We start from the raw sequence: 18,348 nt of genomic DNA on the forward strand, positions 1-18,348 counted from the left end.
TTTCTTTTCAAGACTTTAACAAATATAATCTTTCAAAGTAGCCTACGTGCATGTCATGCTAATTGGTAGAAACCAAGAATAAACCGACACAATTAGAAATAATTTCTCGGGGGATTTTTTTTGTTTTTTGAAAGTGGACCGGAAAGCTATTTTTATTATGCAATTAAATCATTTTAATATAGAGCTAGCTTACGAAATTAAAAAGTTATTATTTAGTGAGCTATTGAGCTAGAGAGCTGTAGAAATGCTGCTTTTCAGTTTTTTGTGGTTTTTGATTTTGGATTGGTCATGCGGTCAAAATGGTAAGTATCGAACAGTTTCTTTCGTCATTAAACGTCTCACTTAATGATACTGTTTTCCCTCACGTCAGGATTGAAGCCATGTCGAGGAGGGACTAGACCACCTAAATTATATTCCCGTTTGGGAAGGGGTGGCGAGTGGAGGGGGTGGAGGGGGAGGGTCCACTGCTATACTATTGCCTCTTCATAAAAACAGAAATAGTACAACAGCAAACCATCCTAGAATATTAACCAGAGTATATTCTGAGGGTGGTTCATTATTGTACTGTTGTCTGTTTGGTCTAGGGAATCACCAGCCATCACCTAACTGCTGTCTGTTTATAGAAACAGCAGACATCACCTAATTTTGGTAATGTTTTACTGGGTGGCCATTAATACACTGCTGTCTGTTTATAGACACACTTACTAGGCATCGCCTAACTGTGGGTGGTCACTATTGTACTGCTGTCTGCTTATACCAGACATCACTCTGGGTTATATTCTAGACGGTTGTTCACGTTGCACGTGTCTTTTTATAGAAACACCAGACATCACCTAAATCTGGGTTATATTTCATTGGGTTCTCACTGTTGGAGTATTGTCTGTGTATAGAAACACCTAGCTCGGGATGATATTCCAATGGGCCGCTGTTTTACTGTTGTTGGAACAGCCTTTAGAAACAATATCTTTTCTCTTGTTGTGTGTTTATAGAAACACCAGAAACTGTGGCTCAACTAGATGAGTGGGGGCCCGTGAACATATGTGGGTTGGGGCCCCTCCCGTGGGACATTTTCACGCATTAGGGCCCTCATAGTCAGTCAGAGCTGACATCGAACCCCATTTTCTTAAATAAGGACATAACATTGTCCTTTATAGGGCCCCAACATAAGTTGTAAACCGTTTTATATTGTGTGTTAACCTTTTAGATAAACTTTGATAAAAAAAACATAAATTATTTTTTTCTGGTGTTGGGCCCCATTAAAGGTGGGGTCCGTGGACTTGGTTCAACCACTCCCTATGGTAGTCAGGTCTCTTACCAGAAAACACCCGACTAAGGGTTATATTCTCTGTAGCTATAGAAATACCAGACATCAACTAAATCAGAGTAAGATTCTAGATACCAGCCCACTGCTGTACCAGTAACAAATGTACAATAATCTGTCCTACCTAAAAACAAAAAAGGAAAAACGAAAATTTTACAAGCACTGTGTAACAATATCAATAGAATGTTAGAAAAACTAAAATAGGAATAAAGGGATTGTAGAGAGGTTTTCTAAAAATGTTTTGTGTATCCTTAACACTGATAGCATCAATTTGTACCATTCAAAGTTTCAATCAGACGTCTGAGGTTCCTGGAATTCCAATGAAACAAAATGTTTGATGATATCATTAATCGAAAAATTTGCTTTTACATATTCGAGATTAGTGACGTCATCAAACACGTGGTTTTAGTTGAATTGCAGGAACCATAGACGTCTGATTGAAATTTAATGGTACAAATTGATGCTATCAGTGTACCCGATATATATAATTTTTTTTAGAAAACCTCTCTACAACCCCTTTTAATTCCACTAGCAATACATCTTTACAGTTTTTCAATGATTTTAGTGTCAGATTTGTGTGGCAAGAAACAGTATTTGCCCTTCACACATCAAACAAAGAGATCTGTGAATTATGATAAAACAACAACGTTTACTGATAGATTTATGAGAGAAGGATGGTATGGTAGTCAAGACTTTATCATTCCGTTTGTAAAACCGAAAAGAAGACATTGTGGAGCTATATATCCAATCTTTCTACAACGTAAGTCCAATTACCAATTAGTTTTAAGGACATGTTCCGTATTTACGGAAGCTGATTTGGATCTTTTTCCTTTCCCTAGTTTATACATTGCCTGAAAATTTGGGTACCCGACAATTGTTGGTTTTGCTGAGACCGAATATGGTGAACCACGGCTTCTAAGTAGATTTCATGCCACGATAAATTTTGAATTAACCAATGTATATATTACAGAAGCGGATAAGCCAGGCATGCCTACCCTTTCGGTGTCATTCTGAGACCAATATGTAGATTTATCTTGTCTTTCACAGAGTTGACAATTATTGATGTTTTAGTTGCTTATTTCAGACTCGTATTTTTCTTTAACTACAATAAATGTAAGACGCCTTGTTTTTGTAGGTGAACCAGGTTTTGAAAAAGTTATAGAAGATGTTACAGCTTGCATTCTTGATTGTACATACACAATGTCGATCAAGGCACTAAGATGCTCTCCACGATTAACCATATACAAATTGACAAGACCGTTAAATAGTAACGCTGCATATTGCCTAGGTAAATGGTGATATTTTTCAAATTATCACTTGAATATTTAAGTACTTAATTCCGAAATTTACTGAAATATTATCTGAAATACTGAAATATTGCCTGATTTATCCACCGAATTATTCAACGAATTTTTATTTGAATTATTATCTAAAATATTATCTAAATTATTCAACGAATTATTTACTACTTATTCACCAAATCAGAATAATTTACCTTATTTATTTACCGAATAAACGTCTGAAATACTATCTGAAATACTATCTGAATTATTTTCTGGATTATTTACTACTTATTCACCAATGCTTATCTGAATAATTTACCTTATTTATTTACCGAACTAACAGCTGAATAATTATCTGAATCATTATCTTAATTATTATCTGAATAATTTACCTGATTTTTCTACCGAACTAACAGCTGAATAATTATCTGAATCATTATCTTAATTATTATCTGAATAATTTACCTGATTTTTCTACCGAACTAACAGCTGAATAATTATCTGAATCATTATCTTAATTATTATCTGAATGATTTACCTGATTTTTCTACCGAACTAACAGCTGAATAATTATCTGAATCATTATCTTAATTATTATCTGAATAATTTACCTGATTTTTCTACCGAACTAACAGCTGAATAATTATCTGAATCATTATCTTAATTATTATCTGAATTTTTTACTCAACTTTTATCTGAATTATTATCTGAATTATTATTTGAATTATTATCTGATTGTTTTTTCCATTTTGCTTTCAGATGGATTCGAAACCGGTACCGGTAAGTTTGAAAACAATGTTTTAAAATTATAACAATGCATGATATAACAAGAAATTAAGACATTTATAACTCGTTTATATTTCAAGCTGTCAAATTTACTTTATGTTCTGTGTTCCTATTTCTTTTGTTAAAGTAAATATGCATAGAAAAAGACATAAATAAACCAAGTACAAATGATCCGAACCGCAAAACGAAACCCAAAATCCGAAACAACATATTGACGAAATATTGGTAGCATCTAATGAACTTTCCCCATGAGGAAGTATATCAATAATAAGTGAGTAAGTATTTCATAACATTCCTTTTCATTTCATTTTTCTGTTTTCAGAACTATTAGATTTTGACACAAATGTGACTATTGATACAAACATAAGACTGGTTAATGGTTCCGAATATGAAAAAGAATTTAGTTTCAAATGTTCTTTTCCCAATCCAAATCAGGATTCACTCGTATACAAGGCGACATGGTAAGTTATTATTATTACTGTTTGTATTTATAGTATTATAAGATAGCGATGGAGGTGATGTATCCAGAGACTGATTCGGTTATAGCAATATACTTAATAGCCCCGTCACACCGGATTGCGATTATTTGAGATCTTATGGCGATCGAAATGTTCAAGACGTCAATTGTGAAGAAAACTAGAAGAAAATTCACTAAAAGGTCACAAACTTAAAAACAGTCGACCGCATACCGCAACTTATGCGACCATATTGCGTTCTAACGTTTTTGTAGCTTCTTACCAGATGTGTATTACGCTTGTATACCCTTCAAAGATGTTGTTACAAAGCTTGTTTAACGACCCTCTCCATCCCATGACGTTCTCAACGCGTTCCAGAACAGTTGGTGGGACCTTGGCGTTTGTTTTGAACATGTCCCAAAACGCAAATAGTGGCGACAATTGAACGATGGCTGTCCTGTCCTTATACCACAAATATGACGACCTTTACACGCTTTGAGCAAATTTTCCATCGCAGTAGCATCGCCTGAAGGACGCCTTTCTGTTGAGACGGGGCCATGAAATGTAACAAAATATCTAGATTTGTCTCTTACAAAATATTTTCACTGTTAAAATAGCGCTCTCTACTTCTACTACTCTATCAAGTTTAGAGTGATATAGAAATATTAAAACAGAACCTGAAAAATGTTGTTATTCAGAGTTTGACGCTGTGCGATCTTCAGACAACTGACCTATTTTCAGCCTGCCTCTTTACTGAAGTTGGACAAATAGAGCTCATTCTATCCTAAGCGATCTTCAGACAACTGCACAGCGTGATACTCTGAGTAACAACATATTTATGTTTTCTATATTAATATTAGCTGTCTAAAATTCAGTGAAACTCCGAGTAACAACATGTTTTAGGTTTGTTTTGATATTTCCAGATCTGTATTTTTACCAGATTGTTATTTAACACACATTAGTAATGCTTTATCTGAAGTTTCTAAACAATAACAACAAAATTCTCAATTTTATCAAGATCAGTATATTTCGTTCCGAATTGCAGGTTATTACACTTGACTTAGAATCTGAAATGATTCAAGCTCTAGTAATGTATGAATTGTATTTATTACAGGTTTGTTGATGATATGATGGTATACGAGTCTTACTATACTAATTATGACGATTGTGATGCAGTTAGAAGCTTGACTGATACTAGGCTAAGGGACAGTAACATCACTACACTCGGTTTTCAGGTAATAATGCAACAATATGACACTATTTCAGTCATATGCATCACTTCTCGAAATGAAATTGATGAAAACAAAGAGGGGGAAAAATCGATTTCTCGATTAAAAAATTCTAACACCATGCACCATGGTACGGTGGTTCCTATAAGACATCATTTATTTTTTAACATTTTGAATTAAAAAAAGTGGAATATAAGTATAAAACATAATTTTGAATTAAAAACTTGTATTTTCACCCGGGTGAAAGATGATGTCATATACGAACCACCGCACTGTTGCCCCTACGGATATATTACTTAACCCCCTGAATAATCAGGTCTGGATATGGATTTTTATTTTTTACTTTAGCTTCACTGTAATATAAGAGCTGCTAATAGTATTAATGGTAAGTGGATGTCGAGTTTACCGTCAACTAGTAGAAAGAAGTTTATCGGAATGGAAGTGAGTTATCAATAATATGAATACAATTTTTTTTCGTCACACGTTTTGATTGAAAAATTTAATCACCTCAAGACGAATTGTCTCTTCATTGTTCTTTATTAACTCTGGATATAGTCAAATTACTTTATCCTCATAATTCAAATCTTACCAAATAGACAAAGAACTTGATTACCGTTATACCAATCTTAATCAAATTCCATCACAATTTCGTTCCTTTCTTGTTTTCTGATGTTTCTCCATTGTAATCTAACAAGTTCTGTACCACAGTCCGTTTCTAATGAAGTTATTCTTAGACAATCAAAGCGTGTCATTTAGAACTGTTTTTGATAACAAAGCGATATCACAGCCTCTTTGTGATTCGATATCCCACAATTCGTCATTATGATAAAATAGCGGTTCTATATGTCAAGCCTTTTTGGTTAAAGGGGCATTATGTTTTTTTTTTGTACGTCAAATTTTGGTTTTTGCTCAAATGTATTAGCCCAAAATCTAGAAAAACATGTCCCTTAACATATCTGAAATTTTTAACCAAAAAAATCCAGCCATATTTATTTTAACTCCAAAACCGTTTAACCAAATTACGTAAGCTTTTTGAGTTCGTTATGAAAAAGATAAGAGTGAAAACTACCGTACGGATTTGAGCAAAATAAAAGCCAAATTGTAGAGAAATATATCTCCTGCTTATTCTGAAATTTTGCATACTGCCCCTTTAAAATAACGTCATAAGATTGGGACCGTGGTTGTTGTATAAAGGTATCCAACATAACATTCATGATTGATCATATTTTATTCAGGTTGAGAATCCGGTTATAAATATAAAAGAAGGAGAACAAACAACAATAAAGATTCGGTCCACAGTTCCTATTGGTTGTTTTGAACCTGAGGGGTGTACATTAACAGTAACTGCTGATATACCCCAGGATGCGGACAAGAAATGTGAACCTACTCCTACAGCTAATGGTGTATGTGGTATTTCTATTAAGACTGTAGAATGGAACGAGTGGTATTCATTTAGAGATCACCTCAACTATAACTGAAGACTATGGACAAACTATTACTCAAAGGAAAGTATTTCTACGAACGGACGGTTTTTATATCGGTCATCAAATCTGGAGGGATTATTTCCTTGAACCAGTAACGGTAAAGTTTATTTTATTTGGTGTTTTCGACCTTATGAAGTTTGAAGAATTTATGGCATCAATCCAAACTCTACAATATCTCAATGTTCAATGACAAATCCCGTTCCCAACCTTAATATATACGTTCATAATTTAAAGGGATACTACCTCGAGAATGGATATACAATTTAAAGTCTCAAACGTGGTCAATAAGTGTGTATATTCATCAGTTGGACTTTTGGTCATACTATTAGGTAGTATACCTTAAAGCTTTTTACTATACTTTCAGATTAATATTGTCAAAGATACATCACTCATTCAAGGCAAAACATGTAAAATGTACAGTGATCCGTATTTGGAGGATTTCTACACACATATGTGAGTTACAAATAGTATTTTGATCTCAGTAGGACACAATATCTTTGTGTAGTAATAGTAGCCTCCTACAATCTTACCACCATCTATTAGCTAGTTGGACACGATATCTTGGTGTAGTAATAGTACCTCGCTACTATCTTCCACCATCTGTTAGCTAGTTGGACACGATATCTTGATGTAGTAAAAGTACCTCGCTACTATCTTATCACCATCAGGTGGCTAGTTGGACACAATATCTTGGTGTAGTAATAGTACCTCGCTACTATCTTATCACCATCAGGTGGCTAGTTGGACACGATATCTTGGTGTAGTAATAGTACCTCGCTACTATCTTATCACCATCAGGTGGCTAGTTGGACACAGTATCTTGATGTAGTAATAATGCCTCGCTACTATCTTATCACCATCAGGTGGCTAGTTGGACACAATATCTTGGTGTAGTAATAGTGCCTCGCTACTATCTTATCACCACCTGGTGGCTAGTTGGACACGGTATCTTGGTGTAGTAATAGTGCCTCGCTACTATCTTATCACCGTCTGTTGGCTAGTTGGACAAGATAATCTCGTATTGAGAACTAATGTTATATATTTTACTCTTCTTCAGGGGAAAGTCTTCATTTCAAATGGAAGGTACATTCTACTTATTACAAATGGATAATGTGGAGGTAACACAGCTTGAATTATTAAAAATTGATTATACCCTATCATGCATAGTTTACAGATTGAGTTACTGTTAGGTTAAATACTTTAGTTTGGAAATGAAATAAATATTGGATTCATTATACCCATTTATAAGTGTTTAATTAAAGTGTTTTAATTAAAGTGTTTATTTAAATGCATAACAAATGATTCTCTGTATAGCTTTAATTAAAAACAGTGAGCAAATGATAGTACCATTTGATTAAATATCGGAACACAGTTTCATGATATACTAATCCAAAGGTTAGATGAGCTATACCCCTTTATGTCGCTTATGGATTAAGAAGCATCTGAATATATCGTGAGTTTATCAAAATTCACCAACGACTTAAAAAATAACATATTGTTTGGTTATAAGAACATGGTTTTTAGCTACCACTACTTTAATAGGTCCAGGTGCAATTAACGGATTGTGCTACAGTGGGAGGAGGGTCTTGTGTTTGTGGTGTCGTGGTAAGAGTAGGCAGAACTGCCTTTATGATCAACCACTGTAACCTAGAAAACTGGTACATTGACTATATATTATGTGACGATGGTGGTGATATTCTTGATGTAAGAAAAAAAGATGAAACGACGTTTGAGGTAGGTAAACTGAAAATAGTTCGAATCTTGAAATGTATATATGACAGAAAGGAAGGCTACAAAAAGCATTTGTGAAACTAAATCGAATAAAACGCTTTCCACAGTAAATAAGAAAGAGATATATTAAAATTGTTTTGCCATTTTGTTTTTTGCTTTTAGCTATTTTTACCAACTGATACAAAAATAAGCATCACTCAAATTGAGAACTCCAATATCCACTGGTTGAATATTTATATATACCCATCAGTAAGAGATATCGGTAAAACATCTGGTTTATGTGGGGAATTAACAGCCAACCCACCATCCGTACAATACGATGACGCATATTTTAAGTCTTTCAGGTAACTTCTAATGTTCCCTGTAAAGCATCCATCAACAACAGAAAACACAGGGCATAGCGAGAAAGGATGATTTAGTGGCCATATAAAATCGGGATTTGGAAATCGTTTGCTTGACAAGTAATCACACGAATTCCTACTTCTAATCGTACATGTTCAAGAAAACCTCTGGGCTAATTGACTGGCAAATACTTCAGACAAATCTCTCCAAATATATACTAGAGCAGATATTGAATGCGGATTCAAAAGAGTTACATTATAATAGGTTACAATCTAGTTATTGGGACGTTACATTATATAATCATTAAATTTACAGAGTTCGTGCAGACGTTAGCTTGTTTGACCCAGGAAACTGGAGAACCCTGCCAGAATGGGCATCTAATAACACTGTAAGATTCCAACATTGTCGTTGTGATGAGAGAGTAGCTGGTGGAATAGACACATCTCTGAACTGTAGTCCAGTACCAGGGGCGACAACCTGTTCTTCAGACACAGATTATACCTTGTTCCATAAAAAAAAATGTATCAATCCTTTACGAAAGAAAAGATCACTTCCTCTAGGGTTGCAACCTCAAATATTACTCCACCGACGTCTCAGGCGGGTACGTTATAAATGCCCGAGCTATACCTTAATACCTTGTCTCGAAGGTTCCATACAATTGACGAAAATTATTGTGCCATTGTTCCTAAAGAGTTCTCAACACTGTTTGCATATCGGTTGTACTTTAGATATATTTCTATCTAATACGTCTGGTTGTAAATATGTTATAGTTGTATTTAAAAAAAAAACTATTTCAATCTCTGCTATTAAAGATACCGTGGCGAAAAATGACATTATCTAAGACCAATGAGTTGATAACTTTGCTATTCAACAAGACTAGCTAGCCCAAGGCCATGCTTCAACAACACGTGATGTTAATTAAGATATCTATTTTATTCTAGGATGTAAGTTGGAAGAATGGATGGACTATGGACAGTGCTAATGAATATTGTTCTGGTCTGTTTAATAATTCTATGGTTATTAAGAGATGTGAAGGTATAAGAGGTATTAATATTGAAGGGGCTATAGAAACCTGTGTCAGTGATATACAGGTATGTATATCAAGATATAATGACGTACCCGTATCATCACCAAAAACCCCAAATTGATTGTGTCATAACTTACAATGCTCCTTAAAAATCGTTTACTGGCGCTGAAGTTATAAAATTGTAGTTCCAAATTCACGACCGAAACAGTGTCTCAACAAGATAAGTGGGGGCCCGTGGACTTAAGTTGGTTTGGAGCCCTTTCCTAGGAATTGCTCTACTGCATTCAGAGAATCCTCTGTAAATCAATTTTATGTCTGTTTATAGAAGATTAAAAGAGTTTCAGTGAGTGGCTAATACTATTTCACTCATTTATATATTGCTGGTTGCTGATTGGTTGATTATAATTATACTAAGGTACATTTCTTAAATTTTGTAATGATTTTTCTGGCGATGAGTGAACCAGTTCAACCGGTTCCCATTGTAGTTGAGCCACTGGAGGTGTAATTTAAACTAAAAATCAATGGACGTTCTCCTTTTAAAGACTCATTTATATTCTAGCTAAGTGGAACTGATGTGTTTGCTCTCTCCGCCATATCGTCTGTCAGTTCTCAATGTTTACGTGAAGCCAGAATGAATGGGACTTTACGAGAAAAAAAGGTGGATAGCAATAAAACTATTCTGGAGTTGGTGAAAGAAGTTGCATGTCCTGGAGAATGTTCAGATCAGGGTCTTTGTGAAAACGGTGAGTGGTCTCTAATGATATAATAATCTCATTGTTTAATATAAACAAACCAAGTGCTAACGGCAAAAGGAAACCCGAAATCGAAAACAACATATTGGCGAAACATTGGTAGCAGCTAATGAATCTTTCAAATTAGTAAGATGTATCAATCATAAGTGAGTAAGTATTTCATGATGAAAAGTGATATCATGTGTCTAGAAGAGTAAGCATACCCTGCCTGTCGCCACACCAGTCATTGCTACTCAAATTACACATCAAACACGACAAACAGGAAGACAAAATAACCAATAGTGACTTTAATGACCAATTTCAAAAGTTCAAGGGAGATGAAAATGTTTTTCATCTGTATCTAAGAATTTTTTTAGCCCATTCAATGTCATGAACAGCGTACTTAAACATGAAACGACCAGAAACGACCAGGAAACGACCAACAAAAACGTGAAACGACCCGGAGCCAAGCAGGAAAACGACAGGAAACGACCTCAAAATATTTTGAGATGAATTCTAAGCATGCTAATCAGGACGAACAGTTACTTCATTTTACGAAATGTACATTTGGGAAAAGTGCACTTTATTGACCTATTGATCGGAGGTCGTGAAGTGTAAAGGGCTAGACCGGTTTATTTTCAATGTAAAGAATTACGCTAATTATGCGTGAAACCATATCTAAACCGTTTATAATATAGTTTCTATAAATTTGCATACCCACCGAGGAATCGTTTCAAACATCAAATTTGAAGTTTCCTATTATAATTGATACGAGGCCGGTGTATGGCGACGATTTTTCGATCAGAAATATAAAAATTAACTTTGTTTGTGTACTTCTCCGGTTGTTATATATATGTAAATTATGGATTATTATCATTATAACAAAATTCACAATTCACAATAATGAGAAATGAAAATAACGAAGTTGGTCGCTACTTTTATTTTCTACCGCGTCTTCCGGTCGGAAATATGTATAGTTAACGCTGATTGGTTCAATTGGTCCAATCAAAATTTAGTTTTCATAATCATAGATATCTAAAAAAAACATGCTCATAATTTGGTAGTCGCTATTTTCCAAAACAGTAAAAATGGAGGCGGCGAGAATTAAAATACTTACGTAACATCTTCCTCTACGTGTTGGCATGAAGTATTATGTATTTCACGATCAAGACCACAAAAACTCACTGAAAAAAACAGTCTAGCCCTTTAAAGTGACACTATGATACATTAAGTTTGTAAAAAGTCAACAAATATGCTAAATTTTGTCTGAGAGACATAATACTGATAGTGAAAATTATGATCGGTAGCCTTATTCCCCTAAATTTCACATATATTGAAAAAAAGAAACAGGAAAATAATAATTTACACGAGGGTATCAAGTAAGGGATAGAAAATGCTATTCCTCATTCTGCACTTTATTGGGCTGAGCTGTCGTATACATAACTCTGCGAATGTGCCTTATGTTTTCATGTTTAAACTGCATTTGTTATTCCAGGTAAATGTATCTGTAACTCTGAGTTTATTGGATCCGACTGTTCAGTATCACTCAATGAACCACCATTAGCCCACAATCTAGAAGCTGATGGACATTGTGATTTATCACAAGACGATTGTACTGATGTGGCTGTTTTTGGTGGAAGATTTGTAGATGCTGAGCAGACCAAGTGTCAACTGTTACCATTTGAGGTATTTTGTACTTCTTACAGTATGTTCTGATTCATTCTTTAAACACACCCGAGATAAAATCTCGAAATTATTAACACTCGTCTTCACAAAAGATTGTAACTACTGCTGAGCACTCATGAATCCTATGGGACTCTCACTCTAATAACTAAATTTATCCGACATCCGTGTTGTTGATGGTAACGTTTTTTATACGCCCACACATTAATGTGGGCGTATGTAGTAGTCGCCCCGTCTGTTTGTCCACAATGTCCACAATTGCTTGTGGACACGATAGAGAGCTGGTTTCTTGATGGATTTTGACGAAACGTGGTGTGAGTGTTTGTAATCACCCAAGGATGAACCCTATTGAAAATCAGACGAATCGAAAAATATTTACTATGAGTTATTGCCCTTGTTCTTGAATTGTAAGCTTTAAACAAACACCATGAAATATGAAAATTTCACTCTCAGAAACATTCATTTACTGATAGCTCTTGTCAACCTCCCGGACAAATTAGCTGCCATTACAAATGTGGGCGTGTTTCAATGGCATCGCTATTTTTGTTTATTGAATTGTGTAAAGGGGTATAGTTGTCTATATATTGTGGGTGACCACTTGAAACTTCGTATAACGATATATGACGCGAAATTACTTTTCGAGAAAAACGCAAAAACTATTTGTATGCGTATTTTGTTGAAATCTTGTTTATTTGTTTTACTGCTATACATGGTTTTCATTCTTTGAAAATTTAAACCTTGTATAACAATTTGAGTACTCAGACCTATTTAACCCAACCATTTACTCGTATGATAGTACGTACAGTATACAAAGTTTTTCATTTTCATCCGCAGAAAAAGGAACATTGAACCTCATAATTATAATATAATATTTTACGAGGTCTTAAATCTGACTGTTTATATAATACGTGTTATTTAATTGGTTGTTTTTGAGTTATTTACAATCAAGTTAAGAATAAGAGGTTTTATCCGCGATTGAATGTTAATTGACGACTCTTCCATTTAAGATATGCTGTGATATATATAAAAGATATGTATAGAAATAACGAGTACAAATCCAACATTTCTAGCACTTCTGAACAATATTTACATATTTACAGACCAAAATAGAGTCCCCAAGAGCATCTAATTTTGATTTTTACACTAAAACAATTTAAAAGTAATAAAATCATCAAATTATATCATGAATAACTATGGTAACATATTGAGCTCTATATTTTAGAGTATTGTGCATAAATTAAGGGATAGTTTAGAACATCTTATTATTTATTGAACATCTGCTGTGGCAAAGGTAACATTTAGAATTAAAGGAGTAACCCAGTCTACTATTTTCATTTGTAAAGAAGCACAAGATATATAGATATACTATTTCTGACATTTATTAACTCAACGTTTCACATGTTCATACAGACAGTGTTATCAAATATTATAAAGAATCACTAGATATATAGATATACTATTTCTGACATTTATTAACTCAACGTTTCACATGCTCATACAGACAGCGTTATCACTTCTATTGATATAGTATATTCATATATCTTGTGCTTCCTTACCTACTCCTATATCTATATGTCTTAAAAACAGAATAAAAGAACACATGGCAGACATAAGATTGGAAAGGAAGACGGCAGTGTCAGATCATTTCAACGGTGAGGGACATAAGAAAAAGGACGCTATGAGAGTCAACATACTGGAAAGGATATGCGATGAAGCGCGGAACGTGAGAATCATCAAGGAACGTGATTGGATGAAGAGGTTACGAACGAAGGATCCAAATGGGTTGAATAAGCAGTGTTCGGTTGGTTTTCTATGGAAGGAATATTAATGGCATGACGAAAGATGAAATGACGTCGTAAATGAACTTTTGACGTGACAACCATCAAACAGTTTGAGTATTCTAAACTTTAAATAGTTAGTAAAATAACGGAATAAGATGTGATCGAGATCTATTTTGGGTGTTTCTGAAGAAGGCAGTAAGCCGAAACGTCAAATAACAGGACAATAATATAGTTTTAAACTTGCAGTATTTTCATTTGGCTTGTTTTAATAAACAACAATAGTATTTTGGACCACAAGATAACCTTGAATGAATATTATATTTGCTGTTCTTAAGTATGTCTGAGCTTTGGAATGGAGGAGCCAGTTAGAAAGTAGACCTGGCAATATGTCTGGATATAGACATCTAGATATTTTTCTCTACTAATTGATTCAGCTAAATTCAAACTTGTTTGATAATATTGGCATGAGAACAAGTACTACAATCACTTTTACCATTATTTTTTTGTTAATTGAAAATAAACATATGTTCAGTTTTCTCTCTCTGAAAAGTAATAGTGATGGTTAAGTTCTTTATTAACTGGTGAAGCAAATATTTTTAAGGTTGATTCCCTTTAATTAAATTTTTTAATTGTTATGTAGTTTGTGTGAATATTTTATTTAGTTGTTCTTGTGTGCATGATTCGTAAATTGGAATCTTCTGTTTTCATTAATGCTAATTTAATACCATCATGTGGTCTGTAGCATAACTCAAAGTTCATAATTATCATAATTAATATCATTTGTAGTTTCAATTTGTCAGAATACGCAAAGATATGCGAGGATAGTTTTTTTGTCTCTGAATTTGCCATAATCGTTTCAGGGATTAATAATGCATTTTGATCTTTTTCTTGTCAGGAATTAAGGTTCTAACATGTTTTATATGAGTAATTCTGTGGTAATTTTAATGTTAATTTAGAATACTAGTCATAGAAATATATTATTGAGTTTCTGTCAACATGGTGCTTTATTGATCTTTAGTATAATTTTGACTTGTATAAACCATCATGTTGAATTTGATTTACAAGAAATATTGTCATATTATGGCAATCCATCATGTGGTTACCCATTATGTTGAATTCGACATGTGGTTACCCATTATGTTGAATTCGACATGTGGTTACCCATTATGTTGAATTCGACATGTGGTTACCCATTATGTTGAATTTGACAGTGGTTATCCATTATGTTGAATTTGACATGTGGTTACCCATTATGTTGAATTCGACATGTGGTTACCCATTATGTTGAATTTGACAGTGGTTATCCATTATGTTGAATTTGACAGTGGTTACCCATTATGTTGAATTCGACATGTGGTTACCCATTATGTTGAATTTGACAGTGGTTATCCATTATGTTGAATTCGACATGTGGTTATCCATTATGTTGAATTTGACAGTGGTTATCCATTATGTTGAATTCGACATGTGGTTATCCATTATGTTGAATTTGACAGTGGTTATCCATTATGTTGAATTCGACATGTGGTTATCCATTATGTTGAATTCGACATGTGGTTATCCATTATGTTGAATTCGACATGTGGTTATCCATTATGTTGAATTTGGCATGTGGTTATCCATTATGTTGACTTTGACATGTGGTTATCCATTATGTTGAATTCGACATGTGGTTATCTATTATGTTGACTTCGACATGTGGTTATCCATTATGTTGAATTCGACATGTGGTTATCCATTATGTTGAATTCGACATGTGGTTATCCATTATGTTGAATTTGACAGTGGTTATCCATTATGTTGAATTCGACATGTGGTTATCCATTATGTTGAATTCGACAGTGGTTACCCATTATGTTGATTTCGACATGTGGTTATCCATTATGTTGAATTCGACATGTGGTTATCCATTATGTTGAATTCGACATGTGGTTATCCATTATGTTGAATTTGACATGCGGTTATCCATTATGTTGAATTTGACATGTGGTTATCCATTATGTTGAATTTGACATGTGGTTATCCATTATGTTGAATTTGACAGTGGTTATCCATTATGTTGAATTTGACATGTGGTTATCCATTATGTTGAATTCGACATGTGGTTACCCATTATGTTGAATTTGACATGTGGTTACCCATTATGTTCACTTTGACACGTGGTTATCTATTATGTTGAATTCGACATGTGGTTATCTATTATGTTGAATTCGACATGTGGTTATCTATTATGTTGAATTTGACAGTGGTTATCCATTATGTTGAATTCGACATGTGGTTACCCATTATGTTGAATTTGACATGTGGTTACCCATTATGTTGAATTCGACATGTGGTTATCCATTATGTTGAATTTGACATGTGGTTATCCATTATCTTGAATTCGACATGTGGTTACCCATTATGTTGAATTTGACATGTGGTTACCCATTATGTTGAATTTGACATGTGGTTATCCATTATGTTGAATTTGACAGTGGTTATCTATTATGTTGAATTTGACAGTGGTTACCCATTATGTTGAATTTGACATGTGGTTATCCATTATGTTGAATTTGACATGTGGTTATCCATTATGTTGAATTTGACAGTGGTTATCTATTATGTTGACTTTGACATGTGGTTATCTATTGAATGTTTGTAATCACCCAAGGATGGACCCTATTGAAAATCAGATGAATCGAAAAATATTTACTATGAGTTATTCAAACTTGACATGCTAAATTAGTCCTACTTGAATAAAAACGCTGTAAACAAATCCCATGAAATATGAAAATTTCACTCTCAGAAACATTCATTTACTGATAACTCTTGTCAACCTTCCGGACAAATTAGCTGCCATTACAAATGTGGGCGTATTACCATGGCATCGCTATTTTTATTACCTTTTTAAGATAAAGAACGACCAAGTTATTATCAGTGAAGAAAGAATAATACAGACAGCAGTATTTGAGAGTATTGGAGAAGTAACGTGTAAATTACCATCTAGAAAACGTAGAAGAAGATCAGTAGATGTACCAGTTATTGATGAAACTGTGACAGGTTATAAAGTCTCCGTATCTAATAATGGCCAGAACTACAGTCAACAGTTAAATTTCATCATATATAATACAGAATGTATAAACTGTAGTATAGATAACTCGGATAAAATGAACTGCTCATTTTCGGTAAGATGTTTAATTTGCTAAAAAATAACAACCATTCTAACTTTTGTATTATAGAAACTATATGTTATAGTAATGGTTTATTTCAGGTTAACTATTGTATTATAGATACTATATGTTATAGTAATGGTTTATTTCAGTCTAACTATTGTATTATAGAAACTATATGTTATAGTAATGGTTTATTTCAGGTTAACTATTGTATTATAGATGCTATATGTTATAGTAATGGTTTATTTCAATCTAACTATTGTATTATAGATGCTATATGTTATAGTAATGGTTTATTTCAGGTTAACTATTGTATTATAGATACTATATGTTATAGTAATGGTTTATTTCAGGTTAACTATTGTATTATAGATGCTATATGTTATAGTAATGGTTTATTTCAATCTAACTATTGTATTATAGATGCTATATGTTATAGTAATGGTTTATTTCAGTCTAACTATTGTATTATAGATGCTATATGTTACAGTTATAGTTTATTTCAGTCTAACTATTGTATTATAGATACTATATGTTATAGTAATGGTTTATTTCAGTTTAACTATTGTATTATAGATGTTATATGTTATAGTAATAGTTTATTTCAGTCTAACTATTGTATTATAGATGCTATATGATATAGTAATGGTTTATTTCAGTCTAACTATTGTATTATAGATGCTATATGTTATAGTAATAGTTTATTTCAGTCTAACTATTGTATTATAGATGCTATATGCTATAGTAATGGTTTATTTCAATCTAACTATTGTATTATAGATGCTATATATTATAGTAATGGTTTATTTCAGTCTAACTATTGTATTATAGATGCTATATGTTATAGTAATGGTTTATTTCAATCTAACTATTGTATTATAGATTCTATATATTATAGTAATGGTTTATTTCAATCTAACTATTGTATTATAGATGCTATATGTTATAGTAATGGTTTATTTCAGTCTAACTATTGTATTATAGATGCTATATGTTATAGTAATGGTTTATTTCAGTCTAACTATTGTATTATAGATGCTATATGTTATAGTAATAGTTTATTTCAGTCTAACTGTTGTATTATAGATGCTATATGTTATAGTAATGGTTTATTTCAATCTAACTATTGTATAATAGATACTTTATGTTATAGTAATGGTTTATTTCAGTTTAACTATTGTATTATAGATGCTATATGTTATAGTAATGGTTTATTTCAGTCTAACTATTGTATTATAGATGCTATATATTATAGTAATGGTTTATTTCAATCTAACTATTGTATTATAGATGCTATATGTTATAGTAATGGTTTATTTCAGTCTAACTATTGTATTATA

The 18,348-nt window shown here is 33.1% G+C and overlaps 1 protein-coding gene across 1 annotated transcript in view; it reads left to right on the forward strand.

Annotated features, from left to right (window-relative positions):
* Nucleotides 1–299: 299 nt before the first annotated feature.
* LOTGIDRAFT_170568 (hypothetical protein) overlaps nt 300–18,348 on the forward strand; it is a gene marked incomplete at both ends in the record, with an annotated part of 21,714 nt that continues 3,665 nt past the window's right edge. Inside the window, 19 exons of the mRNA XM_009046384.1 lie at nt 300–302; nt 1,820–2,081; nt 2,457–2,609; nt 3,364–3,384; nt 3,713–3,851; nt 4,960–5,080; nt 5,423–5,515; nt 6,310–6,477; nt 6,923–7,011; nt 7,616–7,676; nt 8,107–8,292; nt 8,452–8,633; nt 8,947–9,232; nt 9,573–9,722; nt 10,218–10,401; nt 11,885–12,075; nt 16,748–17,020; nt 17,209–17,310; nt 17,668–18,313. Coding sequence (XP_009044632.1) covers nt 300–302; nt 1,820–2,081; nt 2,457–2,609; nt 3,364–3,384; nt 3,713–3,851; nt 4,960–5,080; nt 5,423–5,515; nt 6,310–6,477; nt 6,923–7,011; nt 7,616–7,676; nt 8,107–8,292; nt 8,452–8,633; nt 8,947–9,232; nt 9,573–9,722; nt 10,218–10,401; nt 11,885–12,075; nt 16,748–17,020; nt 17,209–17,310; nt 17,668–18,313 — 3,310 coding nt within the window. The remainder of the gene's footprint in view (nt 303–1,819; nt 2,082–2,456; nt 2,610–3,363; nt 3,385–3,712; nt 3,852–4,959; nt 5,081–5,422; nt 5,516–6,309; nt 6,478–6,922; nt 7,012–7,615; nt 7,677–8,106; nt 8,293–8,451; nt 8,634–8,946; nt 9,233–9,572; nt 9,723–10,217; nt 10,402–11,884; nt 12,076–16,747; nt 17,021–17,208; nt 17,311–17,667; nt 18,314–18,348) is intronic.

This window comes from Lottia gigantea (genome assembly GCF_000327385.1).
Source record: "Lottia gigantea unplaced genomic scaffold LOTGIsca_100, whole genome shotgun sequence".
Lineage (NCBI taxonomy): Eukaryota > Metazoa > Mollusca > Gastropoda > Lottiidae > Lottia > Lottia gigantea.